The sequence below is a fragment of the Hyperolius riggenbachi genome, chromosome 6 (assembly GCF_040937935.1).
Source record: "Hyperolius riggenbachi isolate aHypRig1 chromosome 6, aHypRig1.pri, whole genome shotgun sequence".
NCBI lineage: Eukaryota > Metazoa > Chordata > Amphibia > Anura > Hyperoliidae > Hyperolius > Hyperolius riggenbachi.
In genome coordinates this window covers 247,402,975-247,421,390 of record NC_090651.1, presented here as the reverse complement: position 1 = coordinate 247,421,390, position 18,416 = coordinate 247,402,975, and the positions used below count along the sequence as shown (strand labels likewise).

At 46.1% G+C, this 18,416-nt stretch overlaps 1 protein-coding gene across 1 annotated transcript in view; it reads right to left on the bottom strand.

The window, feature by feature from the left end:
- PRKCZ (protein kinase C zeta) overlaps nt 1–18,416 on the bottom strand; it is a 368,822-nt gene that overhangs the window by 305,330 nt on the left and 45,076 nt on the right. The window contains exon 3 of the mRNA XM_068240660.1: nt 3,201–3,322. Coding sequence (XP_068096761.1) covers nt 3,201–3,322 — 122 coding nt within the window. The remainder of the gene's footprint in view (nt 1–3,200; nt 3,323–18,416) is intronic.

Genomic DNA, 18,416 nt, shown 5'->3' with positions numbered 1-18,416 from the left:
CCCATGAACCAGTCAGTTAGGGAGTAAAAGTTTTCCCAATCTGGAATCTCAAATCCATTTATAATCGAATGCATCTTCACTCAATTGAAACTGATATTACCATAACCTTTGGTTGGAGTTCCCCTTTAAGACCTAATAAGCTGTATGAAATCTCCTACAAAAATGAATACAAATCTGAGTAAGTTTTATAAAGACGACCCTTTACTGTCACAGGGCCGCTGTAGACTTTCTACAAAATTATTTCTTCTGGCTTTAATGTAAAAAAAATGATTAAGAAGCAGAAGTATGAAAAGTGCCAGTTCATCCAATGGACCTTGGGAGGGATATGTCATACAAATTACTGACTCTACCAAGTGAATCACCAAACAGCTGGAAAGCAGCCAGGGTGAAGAAGAATATGAAAGACAGCAAGCAAGATGGAGTGGCTGTCAAGGGCACCCGCGGGAAAGATTGCTGCTCAGCAGGCACATGAGGATCAGACAACCTGCACAGTATATAAAGACTGATTAGAAATCTTTCCATGTGGCCCAACACACTCTGGTCTGGAGAACCGTCATCTATGGAATATATAAAAACAGCAGAAGCAAGTAACATCATATAATGGTTTCCAAACAAAGTAATAAAGGAGTAAACTGATCATCTTTATTAAACCCACAAAACCAAACGGCCTTTTTGGTAGGCCCTTTGAAGCCCCTTGCACACTCCTGGGAGTTCTGGTTCACAATGAGCTTGCTGGGTAATCTGTAACTAAACCCACAAACAAGCCTAGTTTGGGGATACAAAAGCCCAACTGAATGCCAGGCTACTGGCTCTCTACAAAGTCAAGTAGACCCTTGTATTAAATAGGTGAATCTTTTCCATGATATTATAAAATCAGTACAACTCCAGGTAAAGGAAATGGTCAGAAAACTATGCAATGTATAATTGCAAATGACACGTGTAAAACTCTAGCAAGGCATTTGTATCCTTTGGTTTAAAGTGAAACAGAATCCAGCAGTTTAAGGCAAGGCCTAAGTTTAAAAATCTTGTACCACCCATTTTTCTCTCACCAACCTGGTCCTATCGACTTACTGTCACAATACCAGTGCCCACTACTAGCCCGGTCACCAATATCATACAACTAGCGATTGTGGCAGGAGTAGCTTACTGAGGGTGGAAGGTGCAGGAGCAATTTAAGACTCAGGCCAAGTCTCACTCTAAACAAATGGACAAAGGTTCACTTTGATTATGAAGCAGTTTTATTAAAAACCTTCTGTCCTCTGAAGTGTACCAGAGTTCGGGGAAAAAAAAATCCCATACTCCCATACTTACACAAGAAGAGGAAAGCCTTGGGATCTTAATGAGGCTTCCCATGGCATTGTCCGGCCCTCTGCTATTGCTCGTGGATGCTCCAAATATCTGGGTGAGACTGTGGTCCTCTTAAAGCACTGAGTGAGGCTGCATTGCCCCTGCGTGAACACGACTGTGCCTGCGCAGTAAGCCGTAGCTACTCACCACATTAGATTATTTCAGTTAACAGTTTGCCAGCAACCTGTGACCGCTCATAATCACAGTTTATGTTCAAGTGATAAAGACTGATGGTCCTCTAGCCAGACTGTATAAAGACAGTCAAACCAAAAAGTAATGTCTCTGGCAAACAGCAAATGTCAACACTTTCAGCGAGCACAAGTTCCTGGCTAGTGCAAAGTAATGAACCAGTACATTATCTGCTGTACCAATCGTGATGTCTCTCGGATTAGTAGGACTATGTAAATCAAATGGCCATGGTGCTGTGTAACTTTTTGGCTGTGGCAGATGCCCCTCTGCGTATAACTCCAGTCTGAATATTAGTGTGGCGTACTAAATATTTGCAGCTAAATCATTTGTAGGAACTGGAGTACGGAGATTTTCTTAAAATTTTTTTTTTTTTTTTTTTTACTTTGGGGCTTATAGTGGATTGCTTAACTACCTTTGCGCCGTTTATGAAGTATTTATCTCATGTAAACGCTAGGATCTAAGTAATCTCCACAGCTCACCTGGCATAACTACAGATGTCACCACCAGTAATACATTTTTAGAATATAGACCATTTTACAGTGGGCAAACACTGACTAAATATTAAGTGAATATTGTAAAAAATAAGCAATTATATTCATTGTTATTTTCGCTACAGTTCCTCTTTAACCACCTCAGCGTTACGGACGAGCTCAGCTCGTCCAGTAACGCTGTGGTGGATTGCTCAGGCCCTGGTGGGCCGATTTGCATAATTTCTTTTTCAAACACACAGCTAGCACTTTGCTAGCTGCGCGTTTGTTCCGATCGCCGCCACTCGCCGCCGATCCGCCGCGAAAGAGGGCCCCCCTGCAGACCTTGTGCAGCCTGGCCAATCCCCACCAGGCTGCGCAATGGGGTGGATCAGGACTCCCCCTGACGTCAATGACGTCATTCCGATCGTCGTCATGGCGACAGGGGAGCCCCATACAGAAAATCACATTCAGAACGGGCTTTCCTGTTGGGTATGATCGCCGGCGGCAATCGGAGGGGTGGGAGGGATGCTGCAGGGAGGGGGGAATCATGTAGTTAGCGCTAGGCTAGCTACATGATAAAAAAAAAAAGTTAGGTAAAAAAAAATAAATAATAACTTCCCACGGCCGTGCGCCGCAAATAATCAGAATGCTAGGGAGGTTAAGTATAAAAGTTCAGTAGGTTGGAAACATTAACGTTCTACTACTGCAGTTAGAAGACTACTACTTTCCCTAAGCAGTCAGTTGATTTAGTAAAAAGTCTCATTCAAAAATAGAGAGGGGAAATGTGGAAGATTAAACCGAGGTGAAGCCCTTCCCATGCAGCTTTACAGAACTCTTGCTAGGCCACATAACTGTGGTTTAAGGTACAAAAAAAATACTTAGAATGTATTCGGGTAAGCTATTTTATTTATTTTATTTATTTATTGTATTTATAAAGCGCCAACATATTATGCAGCGCTGGCTATATTAACTTGATACAAAGGGTGAGGGGGGGGGGGGGGGGGGGGGGAAGTATTATGGACAAGAGTCGTCTGTATGGAATTATGGATTGCCTGTTTTGTGAATACGTTGGTCAAGGAAACAAATATTGGCAAGAGGTTTTTAGTGAGCAATCAAGAAATTAATCTTGCATCAAGTAGGAGTTCTCTGCAAACAGCTCAGCTCATGCCTTTTACAAGATGCCCGCCTTAATACCTTCATCGTCAATCCACTTCAACGTGATGGGCTGTTCCTGGCGTAGACAGCACATTTCTCTCACTTCTTCACAGAGTTCTTCGTAACTCATAGCCGCGCCTAGCCGGGTGATCAGAATGTCCCTGAAGAAAGCAAACAGAAGAATGGCGATTAACACAATACATATGTGAGCAGCTAAGGGGAACTAAAAAAAAAAAAAAAAAAAAAAAAAAAACAACCTTAGCTTGGAGTCTTTTCTTTGTAGTTACACTCTACTGCTACTACTTTGCAATTATAACAACACAACGTTCCACAGGATATTCACTCCAAGAGTATTAGTGCTGGCATCCCAGCTTTACATCAGTGCAAAAAACAAAGATCACATTACCACTGATATATTGCCGTGTGTGGTGCTGTACAGTAGAGTAATGTTAATAATTTACGCTAAATACTAAGATGCCTTATTAAAATAGAAGGTATTTGCTACAATTTAGCGGTAAAGGATACATGAAACTAAATAAATTACTGCGGATTTACTCACCGGAGGCTTCCTCTAGCCCTTAGAAGTCTCATTGTTCCAGATATATCAAAGCATTACCAACAGTTTTTTCATCTTAAACAGTTCTAACCAGCAGGAACTGCATGATAACAAAATTCTTAAAGCCTACTAAGAGTGCCAGTTTAGTATAAATTTCTAGAACTGCACTACAGTTAAGAAAAGTGCAAATCCATCCTTAAACTGCCGCATATTAGGAAGTGCTACAGTGCAGCAGTGCAGGCTAGACATGATTTGTGAAGTGCTTATCCCCCTGCTGAATTCCTCACTCAGAGTCTGCTGGTATCAATACAGCAGATGTATTGGTTACCTCAGCAACTGCAATTTCCCTCACACACTGCACTGTCTGAGAAACCTTCCTAACTCCTTATTTTAGAACAGTTTAAGAAGGAAACTGCACTATCTAGGGATTTCTTAAGATGTCTGAGACAGTTCTGCACGAATTTCTAAAACCCTACCAACATTTTGTCTCAGACACTCTTGATAAATGCCCCAGTGTCTCTAACCGCAGCTCCGCTGGCAGCCACTTTTCTGGGGTTACTTCCGTACCTATGAAACTGTGACGCATTTGCATAGCTACAAGCCGTGAGACCCAAGTAAAAAAAGACATTGAACAATGGGCACATTTTAGGAAATTATTTCTCCATCTCACCTATTAAAATGGTTTATGTGCCCTGTAGGGAAGTCCTGTTGAGTAGTGTGTAAACTTTTTACCTCTCGTACATAATCCTATGACCACTAACAGCACTCCCTGCAGGTGTCCAACTCAGAATTCCAATGCCCCCAATTAAACTATGTGCATTGCTCTGGCAGCTAGAGGGCTGAAAACACAAGGAAATTAAAATAACAGCCACGACTTTAGGCATAATGGCCCGTATCCACGAGCATTGTAATGGCTGCAATGTGACCTTCACATCGCATCCAGCCACGAGCACTTCTGGCCGCCAGCCGGATATCCGGATGCTGCGTCATGCGGCTTCCCCTCGGCAGGAATGGGGTATCGGATGCATGCTGCAGAAAACTGCAACGTGCTATCCATAATTTTCCCCACATCGCATCGTGTTGGATCGCATAGGAAAATTTGCATCAATGGAAACTACTCCATTGGCGTGAATTGGTTGCATTTTGCTTGCGGTGCAGTGATTGCATCACACCGTGTGTAGTGGAAACAGGTCTTAAGTGTTGTCTCTTCTGCCTTTGGACCCCAATACAGCTTCTACAACTTCTAATGTCATTGCTACTCAGCTATTGCTAATCCTTCAATTACCAAACTATTTGTAAACCGTAATTCTAATTATGCTTTAACGTTACTATTGATTGCTTGCTTTTTAAATCACCACTATTGCAAAATAACCAGAGCAGGGTGACCAGCCAGACCTATTCAAAAGATAATTAAATGAACTCTCAGAAGATTAAAAAAAAAATAGTAACAGCATAAGATGCAGTCATATTGGAATCTAGAAGCTGCATTGCTTGCTTGCTTCTGCAGAGAGAACATTTACAGAAAAGCTGGGTCAGGAAGCCCAGAACCCTACAACCATCCGCACAGTTTCCAGCTAGACACAGTATTAATGAAAGCAATTTTGGCCTCCAGCCTGCCTGTACTGGAAGCTGCAGCAAGTGAAGATACAGGTCACTTTTATGGCATTGCATGGCACTTTAGCAACACTCAACGCTGGGAATAAATAAAACAAGGGCAAGATTAAGCTAGAGAAAAGCTTTTGATAAAAGGAAGAGCGTTTGGTTATGGGCAATATATTTTTACGGAGTTCCAGGGACTTCTATAAAAACAAGTGGGTATAAACAGCAACTGTAAACTTAAGTGCTGAAATAATACTTTGACAAAAAGTGGATGTCAGGACAAGGAAAATCTTTGGCCAAGTAAGCAAATAAGAGGGCAAACCATACAATTGTTAAAAACTATGTTAAAAGTTATTTTAAAAAAAATGATATCAGCCTGTAAAATATGCATACCAAATGTTGAATAATGTAATCAGATACATTAAGTTCAAATGCGCTATACTTTGCAATACAAAAGAGGAAATTTCCCTAACCATAACCAACAATTACACGGAGGGTCCATTTACACTTAATCAGTTGGTACGCATTAGTGTGCGCTAGTGTGACAAGACAAATAACATTTATATCGCGCTTTTCTCCTGGCGGACTCAAAGCGCCAGAGCTGCAGCCACAAGGACGCGCTCTATAGGCAGTAGCAGTGTTAGGGAGACTCGCCTAAGGTCTCCTACTGAATAGGCACTAGCTTACTGAACAGGCAGAGGCGAGATTCGAACCCAGGTCTCCTGTATCAGAGGCAGAGCCCTTAATCATTACACCATTAGTATGCGTTTTTTTCAGTGCATTGTGAAAAAAAGATTTCAGTTAAAACGCGTTAAGTGTGAACTGTGCCATAGGAAAACATTGAAAATCAGTTTTCTTTCAGTTATAACAGAGCAACTGATTAAGTGTAAAAAAAGCACTTTCAGAAATAGTATTGACACATATCAACTATCATGGCTGTCCGTTATCGGTAGGAGGGCATGCCTTCGGCCCGGATGCACACCTTCCTATCGGTATGTGACTTGGCAAGCAGAGCTCTGGGACCCTCCATGTACCGCGACCGTGCGCCCAACACATGTGTGATTCGCACTGTGTGCAGGGATGGTGGAGCAAGCAGGAGAACAAACATAACCAAGGAAGAGATGGCACCTGTGCATTGGTACTACAGGTACTTTCTACTTTTTATTAGCAAAATTAAGTCTACTTTCCTTTAAATAACATGCATTTTGTTAAACAATAGGCTTCTATAAAAACAAGAGACTGGGCACTAGTCTAGTTAGGGGACCCAGAAGGAAACCTTACAGAAAATTCCTCAAACATGACTGGGTGGACATCACCCTCTTAAATGTTTAGGGCCCACTTCACTGCCCGGATCCTAAAGCGTAATTTCCTTTTAAGCTATACCAGTTGCTCCATCTCCCGCATCCGCTCTATTCTAACACAGGACACTACCAAACTTCTGGTGCATGCCCTGATTATTTCCCGACTAGACTATTGCGACTTTCTGCTCTGCAGCCTCCTTGCCAACCGTTTAGCCTCGCTACAGTCTATCATGAACTCTGCTGCACGGCTCATCCACCTCTCGGCACACTTCTCCAGCCCAATCCCCCTCGGTCAGTCCCTTCACTGGCTGCCACTCACACAAAGAATACAAATTAAAATCCTTACGCTCACCTACAAAGCTCTCCACAACATAGCTCCTTCCAATCTTAATCAACTTATTTCCAGATACCATCTTACACGCAATCTCCGCTCTACTGAAGATATCCTTCTGTCTTCTTCCCTGATCACCTCCTCCCACTCACAAGACTGCTCTCAATCCTCTCCCCTCCTTTGGAACACTCTCCCTCAACACATCCATCACTCACCCACACTTACTATTTTTAGGCGCAATCTGAAAACTCACCTCTTCAGGCAAACATACTCTACTACCTAGGACACTGCCCACTTACCACCAAATACACAGCTTCCCTTTACCTACTTTCCTATAACTTAAACCTTTAGACTTTTGCCTCACAACTCTGTAATGGATGTACATACCTACCACCTCTGTGTACAATATGTAGTTAATTTGTTCACTGCATTAGCTGTTATATCCTCTTGTCTTGTGTTAACTGTTGTATTGTTATACCCTGTATGCTATTGTACAGTAGCCACGGAAGATGCTGGCGCTCTATAAATCAATAATAAATAAATAACTCTTACGTTTTGTTTCCTCTCATACATATTAGATGGGGACCACTTGGTTTCTAGAAACTGCTTCAGGATTCACATAAGGGTAGGAGGAGAGCAATTATAACATGCACAGATGTATGTGAGGGAACTATGTGCCTGATGCACCAACTTGCAGAAATATTGCGGTGCGCATGCAAAACATGTCAATATTACTGCTTCTATTAGCAGTACTAATATTCAAGTAACACAAACATTGCAACGGTAACACTCATTAGTAACGTGTTAAGCCATAGCAACGTTCAAGCTACTCGAGTACTTCAGATATAACCGCAAGTTAGTGCATAAGGCCCTATGCACCTTATCCACTTAATGACAAGCTGACTTATAAAAACGTCTTGCTAGAGCCTCTTAATGGCTCCAGGACGTTTTTATAAGTTAGACAGTGCTGCTGCCGCTGTGCGCGTGCATTCCCATGCACGTGTACATGAAGATAGTGAAGAAAAAAAAAAAAAAACACCAAAGAAAAAAAAAAATACACCTTTATTTCCAAATACTATATTGTCATGATTTTTTGATTTTGTTAGCTTTGTGCTGACATTTTTCAAATAAAGTAAAATTTCTACATACATTTTTGTTCAAATTTTTTGTGCTACATGTATTTGATAAAAAAAAATTTTTAAAAATCCAGTGTATATTTATTGGTTTGGGTAAAAGTTATAGCGTTTACAAACTATGGTGCAAAAAGTGAATTTTCCCATTTTGAAGCATCTCTGACTTTTCTGAGCACCTGTCATGTTTCATGAGGTGCTAGAATTCCAGGATAGTATAAATACCCCCCAAATGACCCCATTTTGGAAAGAAGACATCCCAAAGTATTCACTAAGAGGCATGGTGAGTTCATAGAAGATTTTATTTTTTGTCACAAGTTAGCGGAAAGATGACACTTTGTGACAAAAAACTAAAAAAAAACAAATTTCTGCTAACTTGTGACAAAAAAAAAAAATGAAATCTGCCACGGACTCGCCATGCCCTTCTCTGAATACTTTCGGGTGTCGACTTTCCAAAATGGGTCATTTGTGGGGGGGGTGCTAAATTGTAAGCACCCCTGTAAAGCCTAAAGGTGCTCATAGGACTTTGGGCCCCTTAGCGCACCTAGGCTGCAAAAAAGTGTCACACATGTGGTATCGCTGTTCTCAGGAGAAGTAGTATAATGTGTTTTGGGGTTTATTTTTACACATACCCATGCTGGGTGGGAGAAATATCTCTGTAAATGACAATTTTTTTTTCCACACACAATTGTCCATTTACAGAGATATTTCTCCCGCCCAGCCTGGGCATGTGTAGAAATACACCCCAAAACACATACTACTTCTCCTGAGTACGGCGATATAACGTGACACTTTTTTGCAGCCTAGGTGAGCTAAGGGGCCCAACGCCCTATGTGTACCTTTAGGATTTTACAGGTCATTTGAGGCATTTGGTTTCCAGACTACTCCTCACGGTTTAGGGCCCTTAAAATGCCAGGGCAGTTTAGGGCGTACGAGAGCGAACAGCGCAGGAGACTTGGGCGCAGGATTCAGCCGGTATATGGCTGATCCTGCTAGCGCACAAGTCCCCGCCGTATTAAATACTATTCCCCCTCCAGGCCGCCATGGATAGTGGAATGAAATAATTAGGTTTTAAAAGTAACTTCAGCTCCGTCTTCTGATGGCGCCAAAGTTACTCCCTGTGCGCTGCTATAGCCGTAATTCCTATTACGGCCTATGGTGGCGCCGGCTGCGCAGAAATCTCCATGCGCTGATTTCAGCGTGCTCGAGTTTAGGAACCCCACAAGTGACCCCCATTTTAGAAAGACAACACCCAAAGGTATTCTGTTAGGACTATGGTGAGTTCATAGAAGATTTTATTTTTTGTCACAAGTTAGCGGAAATTGATTTTTATTGTTTTTTGTCACAAGTGTCATTTTCCACAAACTGGTGACAAAAAATAAAATCTTCTATAAACTCATCATACACCTAACAGAATACCTTGGGGTGTAGTCTTTCTAAAATGGGGTCACTTGTGGGGTTCCTATACTGCCCTGGCATTTTAGGGGCCCAAAACCGTGAGGAGTAGTCTGGAAACCAAAATGCCTCAAAACGATCGTTCAGGGGTATAAGCATCTGCAAATTTTGACAGGTGGTCTATGAGGGGCCGAATTTTGTGGAACCGGTTATAAGCAGAGTGGCCTCTTAGATGACAGGTTGTATTGGCACTGAAGTGCAGGAAGTGCAGGATGTTCTCAAATCATGACCTGGACATGGCAGCAGAGAACATGAGCATGTGATGTATAGGGTGCGTAGACCAATAGGAACGCAATACATTCTTTTTGACTAGACCCATGTTAAGAAGAAGGCCCTGAAAAATGTTACGTTCGGAAACTTGGAGTGGTTTCCACCTGGTCATGGTAGCTTCTTGGATTGGCGGTTGCGTATTGTGTGGCATAACGGTTGGTCTCAGCCACAATTAAGTCGTAGAGACCAGCAGTGATCAGGAAAAAAAAAATAATTCTGTCACTGCGGTGGGGCGGGTGTGAGGGTTTGGCTGGGTGATCAGAAGCCCACAGGGGGCAGATTAGGGCCTGATCTGATGAGTAGGAGTACTAGGGGGTGACAGGAGGTGATTGAAGGGTGTCTCAGGGTGTGATTAGAGGGGGAATAGATGCAAGCAATGAACTGGGGAGGTGTTCGGGGAGGGGGGGGGGTCTGAGGGCGATCTGAGGGTGTTGGCGGGTAATTGAGTACCCGCAAGGAGCAGATTAGGGTCTGATCTGATGGGTAGCAGTGACAGGTGGTGACTGGGTGATTGATGGGTGATCAGTGGGTGATTAGAGGGGAGAACAGATGTAAATAATGCACTGAGGAGGTGATCAGGGAAGGGGGTCTGAGGGTGTGGGCGGGTGTTTGGGTGCCCGCAAGGGGCAGATTAGGGTCTGATCTGATGGGTAGCAGCGACAGGGGGTGATTGACAGGTGATCAGTGGGCGATTACAGGGGAGGATATATACAGTACACGGGGGGGGTGATCAGGACATTTAGGACCTAATCTAAATTATAGCGTTGACAGATAGTGACAGGGGGTGATTGATGGGTTATTGGGTGCAAACAGTGGTCTGAGGGGGTGATCGGGGGGGGGGGGGGGGTCTGAGGGGTGCGGTGGGCGATCAGGGGGAAGGATCATTGTGTGTGTGTGTGTGTGTGTGTGTGTGTGTGTGTGTGTGTGTGTGTGTGTGTGTGTGTGTGTGTGTGTGTGTGTGTGTGTGTGTGTGTGTGTGTGTGTGTGTGTGTGTGTGTGTGTGTGTGTGTGTGTGTGTGTGTGTGTGTGTGTGTGTGTGTGTGTGTGTGTGTGTGTGTGTGTGTGTGTGTGAGGAGGCAGCCTGTATAATACAGTTTGTATACATTACAAAGAGTATTATACGTATTCCATGCGGCAGATCGGGGGTTAACAACCCGCCGGCGCTGCTAATTGGCCGGCGGGTTCACGTCGTGGGTGGGCGGAGCCTAATGCCGGCGGATGCGCGGGCATCTATGTGCAATCCCCGGCTATTTAGACCCCCAGGTGCCGGCGTTAGGCGGTGATCGCCGTTAGGCGGTGCCACTTTGCCCCTGCCAATTGGTAGTGGGCGGTCGGCAAGTGGTTAAAGAGAGCTTGAGGTGGGCTCAAATATAAAAAAAAAAAAAAAAAAAAGTAGGCTACCTGACCCGCAGGGCTGAGAGGATCAGGTAGCTGCAAAAATCGCAGCTTCCGTGATTCGCAATGGCCCACTTTCACTTGCGTGACTCCTGGGTCACAATGCTGTACTGAGAGACTGTGTTGTCTCTGATAACCAGCGGGGGAGCGGAAGGAGGTGCTGCAAGGGGGAGAGAGCTGCTCAATGACAACTCATGAAACCCTGAAGGAATGCCCCTGGCAGGCGTTTTAAACCGGGAATTCCTCTCCCCTCAATTTACCTCAGAGTTAGCGAGCTGGGGGGCAGAGCGGTGGGGGGGGAGGGAGGACACAGAGCTATGTCATTAGGCAGAGAACATGGCTTTGTTTCCCATCTGCCCCCCGAAGATCCACCTCGGGTTCTCTTTAATATAATTAAATCTAAACTTAATCACAGTAACGGACTACATCTTCTGGAATTGCACTGTGGCAGCCAGGGACATGTAACATAGCAATGGGTACTTCCACCTCGGGTTCTGCAGCACAGGGACAGAGAAGATGGAAGTCCTCATATAGGAAGGGGGTAGGGGAATGGGGCCGCAACCACCATAAGTGAATGCATAATGCCCCCAAAAACATTTATGAACCTCCCTTAGGGGGAGGTTAGGGTTATCGATTTGTTAAAGAATACCTTAGAGCAAAATTAAATTAAAAACGGAGGGAGAAGGCATCTTTAGTGGGCTCTCCTCATGCCCCCGCTCCCCCCATTCTCCTCCGTCACTCTCTAGTAGCGCCTACCGAACCCCAAACTTATTTCCTGGTCAGGGTGGTAGCGACTCACTGCGCAGGCGGTGGCCGGCAGCACACGCCCTTGATCGCACGCCAGTGGTCAGAAGCACTCAGCACAGTCGCACTACGTAGTTGTGGCGTCAAAACTACATAGTGCACCTGCACAGGGCACTACCACCTGCATGAACAAGGATGTGCGCCGCCAGGCAGCGCCTGCGCAGTTAGTCGCAGACACCCCGACCAAAACGTTTGGCGGGGGGGGGGGGGGGGGGGAAGCGGTGGGCATGAGGAGAGCCCACTAAACAGGTCTTTATTCTCCCCCCCCCCCCCCCCCCCCACCTGTTTTAATTTAATTTTGCCCTGAGATACCGTTTAAATTTGCTGCTAAAGTCCCTTTAAAGCGGACCCAAACCAAAAAAAATTGTTTTAATTCAAAATATTTAGTTGCACCACTCTGACACACAAAGATAAATAAACACTCCTTCAAGCCTATGAGCATTTTAATGCATGCTTTTCACCCTTCTCTTTTCATAACTAGGGTTATACATGTGGCAGCCATTACTTCTGAGCTTAGTAGGAGGTTTTAGATCATGGATGCGTTTGTCATCAGCTACCCTCCCTCACAGGGGCATTGTCTATGTGAAATCTCACACAAGCTGAGATCACCTCCTCTGTGACATCAGTAGCAGCCTGTGTTTTGTTTTAGTTTTTTTTATCTCCTCTACCAGTCTGCCGGATTCTGTCCTGGAAATATTAAAGGAAGGGAGGGGTTTCTCCAATAAATGTAAAATATTTTATATTTGTCATCATGCAGTGGAAAAAAGGCTGCTATTTATTATTATAAGTTAGAGAATAGATTTTATTTCCGAAATCTTGGATTTTTAATTTTGGTCTGCTTTAACTGTTGCGTTAAGCAGGAAAGCTGACTGAGAAAGTGGTAACATTGAGGAAAAAAATCTATAGTAAAGAATGTCGACAGCGTACAATTTCAAGACAGATCAAGGAGAATGAACATGAAGTGTTCGGATTTAGAAATTAGAAGGTTGATGGTTCCTTTTGAAAGAGCAGTTTTAGTGGAATGGTAAGTATAGAAACCACCCTAAAGTTGATCAAAGGAAGAGATAGCAGGGAGCTAGTTAGTCAGGTCTGAGTGAACATACCGTTTAAGTAGTTTGAAAGAGACGGGAAGAAGAGAGACAGGCCGGTTAAAGAGAGGTCCAAAGACTGGTTCTTAAGTACTGGCTTAAGCACTAGAGAGTTTTGGCAGCACATTTGAAGTTCTGACATTTTAACTGATAGTATAATCTGCTATAGCACTGCTGTGCCAATATGGTGTTCAAGTGAGATCAGTGACGTGGTTTATGCCTGCTAATCTGGTGTCCCATGTCTTGTTCCCCTTTCCCCTCATTCCCTTCTCTGGCTCAAATTCTGACTTTTGTTTGTACTATAGTATTGCAAAAATGTCAATTAAAAAAAAAAAAAAGCTTAAGAGCTAATCACATGTGGCTATTGTGAGGTGGAAAGAGCGAGCTGTTGCAGGGGCGTTTCTAGGGTCCTTGGAGATCGGGTGCACCTGTGGGCACCAGGTGGGGAGGTATATGCGGCGCGCGCAGCGTGGCAAAAAATGGGCGTGACCATGCGGCGAGTGGGCGTGGCCATGGGTGGGGCCACATTTACATGAACTTAGCAGCGGTGTAAGCTACAGATAACGGGCCTGCCCATTGAAATATTGGACGAAGCCCCCTGTCCTTTATTTGGATAATTTACAATCAGTATAGGCATAGATCAAAGATGTATACGCACATACAATTTTGATTGTCAATCACTGACCCCCAATTTTACCACCCCCGTGCAGTAAGTGGGCCAACAGACAATGAATTTTATGAACAGAGCTAAAATTGGCTAATCAAAATTGTATGTGTTACAGCTAATACTGTACATACTGAAAGTAGCAGGGATCAGCATACAATATAGCTGGTTTACAATCAGTAAAGGCACAGAGTAACACCTTACACTGTACACACTGGAGGTAAATCCGCACACAGTGCAGGCACTAGAGAACAGCGTATACTGTACATACTGTAGGCAGCAGAATTCAGCACACTGCAGCTAGCGTGCCAAAAATATGAGGATCACGTTGTGCGGCGTGCTTATCGTGCCACACCGAAAAATGGGTGGGCCATGGACCAGAATATAGGTGTGGTAACGGCCGGGTGGAGACAAATTTACATGAACCTAGCAATGGTGGGACATTAGATTATGACAGTGGTGGCGAACCTTTTGGAGGCCGAGTGCCCAAACTGCAATCCAAAAGTCACTTATCTATCGCAAAGTGGCAACCGCAATTTAAACTAAATACTGTACAAACGTTTTAACTCATACATGAATATTATGGAAAATCCAAATAAACTGTGAAGATAAACAATTTCATCCATCCTACTCCTGAAAAATGTATTCATTTTTTTAGAACCTCCCAGTTTTATTTTCTGTTTTAAAAAGCTAAAAAAAAGTAGGTTTAATGCTATTGTCTCATATGATAAGGATTCAGCTTTTCCCATAGTCTCGCATTTAGCAATCATGAGGCCCCCAACAAGACAAATTCAGCAATCATGAGGCCTCCAACAAATCATGAGGCCCCCAACAAGACAAATTCAGCAATCTTGAGGCCCCCAACAAATCATAAGGCTCCCAACAAGACAAATTCAGCAGTCATGAGGCACATAAATAGACAGCATTTCACATAAATAGGCAGAATGCCCCCTTAATATGGTAGCCCCCCAAGTTAGGTAGTGAGAGTGCCAGGGAGCCCCTTCAGGCAGTGAGTGCCAGGGAGCCCCTTCAGGCAGTGAGTGCCAGGGGGAGCCCCTTCAGGGAGTGAGTGCCAGGGGGAGCCCCTTCAGGGAGTGAGTGCCAGGGGGAGCCCCTTCAGGGAGTGAGTGCCAGGGGGAGCCCCTTCAGGGAGTGAGTGCCAGGGGGAGCCCCTTTAGGGAGTGAGTGCCAGGGGGAGCCCCTTTAGGGAGTGAGTGCCAGGGGGAGCCCCTTTAGGGAGTGAGTGCCAGGGGGAGCCCCTTTAGGGAGTGAGTGCCAGGGGGAGCCCCTTTAGGGAGTGAGTGCCAGGGGGAACCCCTTTAGGGAGTGAGTGCCAGGGGGAGCCCCTTTAGGGAGTGAGCGCCAGGGGGAGCCCCTTTAGGGAGTGAGCGCCAGGGGGAGCCCCTTTAGGGAGTGAGTGAGCGCCAGGGGGAGCCCCTTTAGGGAGTGAGTGAGCGCCAGGGAGCCCCTTTAGGGAGTGAGTGAGCGCCAGGGAGCCCCTTTAGGGAGTGAGTGAGCGCCAGGGAGCCCCTTTAGGGAGTGAGTGAGCGCCAGGGAGCCCCTTTAGGGAGTGAGTGAGCGCCAGGGAGCCCCTTTAGGGAGTGAGTGAGCGCCAGGGAGCCCCTTTAGGGAGTGAGTGAGCGCCAGGGAGCCCCTTTAGGGAGTGAGTGAGCGCCAGGGAGCCCCTTTAGGGAGTGAGTGAGCGCCAGGGAGCCCCTTTAGGGAGTGAGTGAGCGCCAGGGAGCTCCTTTAGGGAGTGAGTGAGCGCCAGGGAGCTCCTTTAGGGAGTGAGTGAGCGCCAGGGAGCCCCTTTAGGGAGTGAGTGAGCGCCAGGGAGCCCCTTTAGGGAGTGAGTGAGCGCCAGGGAGCCCCTTTAAGGAGTGAGTGAGCGCCAGGGAGCCCCTTTAGGGAGTGAGTGAGCGCCAGGGAGCCCCTTTAGGGAGTGAGTGCCAGGGAGCCCCTTTAGGTAGTGAGTGCCAGGGAGCCCCTTTAGGGAGTGAGTGAGTGCCAGGGGGCCCCTTTAGGGAGTGAGTGCCAGGGAGCCCCTTTAGGGAGTGAAGTGCCAGGGAGCCCCTTTAGGGAGTGAAGTGCCAGGGAGCCCCTTTAGGGAATGAGTGAGTGAGTGCCAGGGAGCCCCTTTAGGGAATGAGTGAGTGAGTGCCAGGGAGCCCCTTTAGGGAATGAGTGAGTGAGTGCCAGGGAGCCCCTTTAGGGAATGAGTGAGTGAGTGAGTGAGTGAGTGCCAGGGAGCCCCTTTAGGGAATGAGTGAGTGAGTGAGTGCCAGGGAGCCCCTTTAGGGAGTGAGTGAGTGAGTGTCAGGGAGCCTTTAGGGAGTGAGTGAGTGCCAGGGAGCCCCTTTAGGGAGTGAGCGAGTGCCAGGGAGCCCCTTTAGGGAGTGAGTGAGTGCCAGGGAGCCCCTTTAGGGAGTGAGTGAGTGCCAGGGAGCCCCTTTAGGGAGTGAGTGAGTGCCAGGGAGCCCCTTCAGGGAGTGAGTGAGTGCCAGGGAGCCCCTTCAGGGAGTGAGTGAGTGAGTGCCAGGGAGCCCCTTTAGGGAGTGAGTGAGTGAGTGCCAGGGAGCCCCTTTAGGGAGTGAGTGAGTGAGTGCCAGGGAGCCCCTTTAGGGAGTGAGTGAGTGAGTGCCAGGGAGCCCCTTTAGGGAGTGAGTGCCAGGGGGAGCCCCTTTAGGGAGTGAGTGCCAGGGGGAGCCCCTTTAGGGAGTGAGTGCCAGGGGGAGCCCCTTTAGGGAGTGAGTGCCAGGGGGAGCCCCTTTAGGGAGTGAGTGCCAGGGGGAGCCCCTTTAGGGAGTGAGTGCCAGGGGGAGCCCCTTTAGGGAGTGCCAGGGGGGAGCCCCTTTAGGGAGTGCCAGGAGGAGCACCTTTATGGAGTGAGTGCCAGGGGGAGCCCCTTTATGGAGTGAGTGCCAGGGGGAGCCCCTTCATGGAGTGAGTGCCAGGGAGCCCCTTTAGGGAGTGAGTGAGTGCCAGGGAGCCCCTTTAGGGAGTGAGTGAGTGCCAGGGAGCCCCTTTAGGGAGTGAGTGAGTGCCAGGGAGCCCCTTTAGGGAGTGAGTGAGTGCCAGGGAGCCCCTTTAGGGAGTGCCAGGGAAGGCCCCCCCCACCGCCGCTCCCCCCACCCCCCCTTACCTCGTAGCAGACCTCAGGATCAGCGGCGACCCGACCAGTAAGAGCGGGCGCTGGACGCACCCACTCGATATGCGGAAGTTATGTCACTTCCGCATATCAGTGCGGGCGCTGGGTCCTAGCGCACGCACGATTGGTTGCCGGCTCGCCGCCTAATCCTGAGGTCTGAGTGACGCGGCGGCGGTGGCTGGAGGGAGCCGCTGCTAGAGTGGGCGGCCGGGCGGAGATCCGTGGCACCCCAGGACAGATTGGGCCCCCCCCCAAAATAGGGCTAGCGACGCCCCTGAGCTGTTGTGTATGTGGAGGGCGGGGTAAGCACAATTAAATCGCTAGACCTCATTCTAGCGATTTCATGGACACCAACACTCAAGGAAGTGGGAAGGAGCAACAACAATAATAAAAACAACATTTAAGTGCCATATATATTTTCTCCCTCTCCCCACCTCTTTTTCACTTTCATTGGGTCCCCTTTTTCAGTGGTCTTTCCAGTATTATGGACCATGCAGGGTGGTAATGTTCAAAAAGGTCCACAGAAAACCATTGCAAGGTTTGTCCAATCCATTTTGTCTACTGCACGCTTCGTCAAACATGCAGACCTACAGCCTAAACCAAGGCTTCAATCCGTTAAGCATTACCACATTCAGTAATGCAGAAAACAGCTGATTTTACCGATCATCTTGCCAAAAGACAATTCACTAAACCTATTACTGCACTGAAAATTACCAACTAGTGAGGTAAATACCTCAAGAAACTACAAGAAGGGGGAGGTACCTGGACTTGTGCGATGAAGAAGACGACTCCTTGTGTCTGGATTGTTCGATGTTCTCTATTGTAATTAACTTTTTGTTTCTCTCCTGCTCTCGTGCCTGCAGAGTAGGTTTGGTTGTTTCTTATTAAACTTTTTTTTGGTTTTTTTTAAGTTTTTTTTTTTTTTTTTTTACTTGACTGTCCTTCATGAATTAAAGCCAGTGTCTATATTTACTGAAATTAAAAAGTTAACTTCTCTATATAAACAGTATAGTTTATAGTATAGAGTATAAATGCACAGAAACACCTAAGGGGTTTTATCTCAGCCAACAGGGCTGTTGCATCCATGTGTGCTTCTAACTCCGGGCCACTTAATTCAAAATGGACCGACATGTCCGATGAGTAATAGACAGGTGTTATGGTGAGAAGAATAAGAGGAGGTGGATTTAGAAAGCTATATTTGGCCTGGGGCACACCAGAGGAGTTTTTCTGAGCGTTTTGAGTTTTTAAATCTGCTGCTAATGTTATCCTATGTGTCTGTGCACACTGGAGCAATGAGGTTTTGTAAAAAAACCCATAGCATTACATTGGGAAGAGCTTTTAGAGGTTTCAAAATGCTCAGAAAAACTCCTCTGGTGTGCCCCAGGCCTTTATTTGATTACTAGGAAAGTTAGTGGCTATCTTTTTATCAATAATACCTGATAAACTGATCTATTTGGAATGACATCTAATCATCTCTTGCAATCATTTTAAAATTTTGGCTAAGGACAATTCAC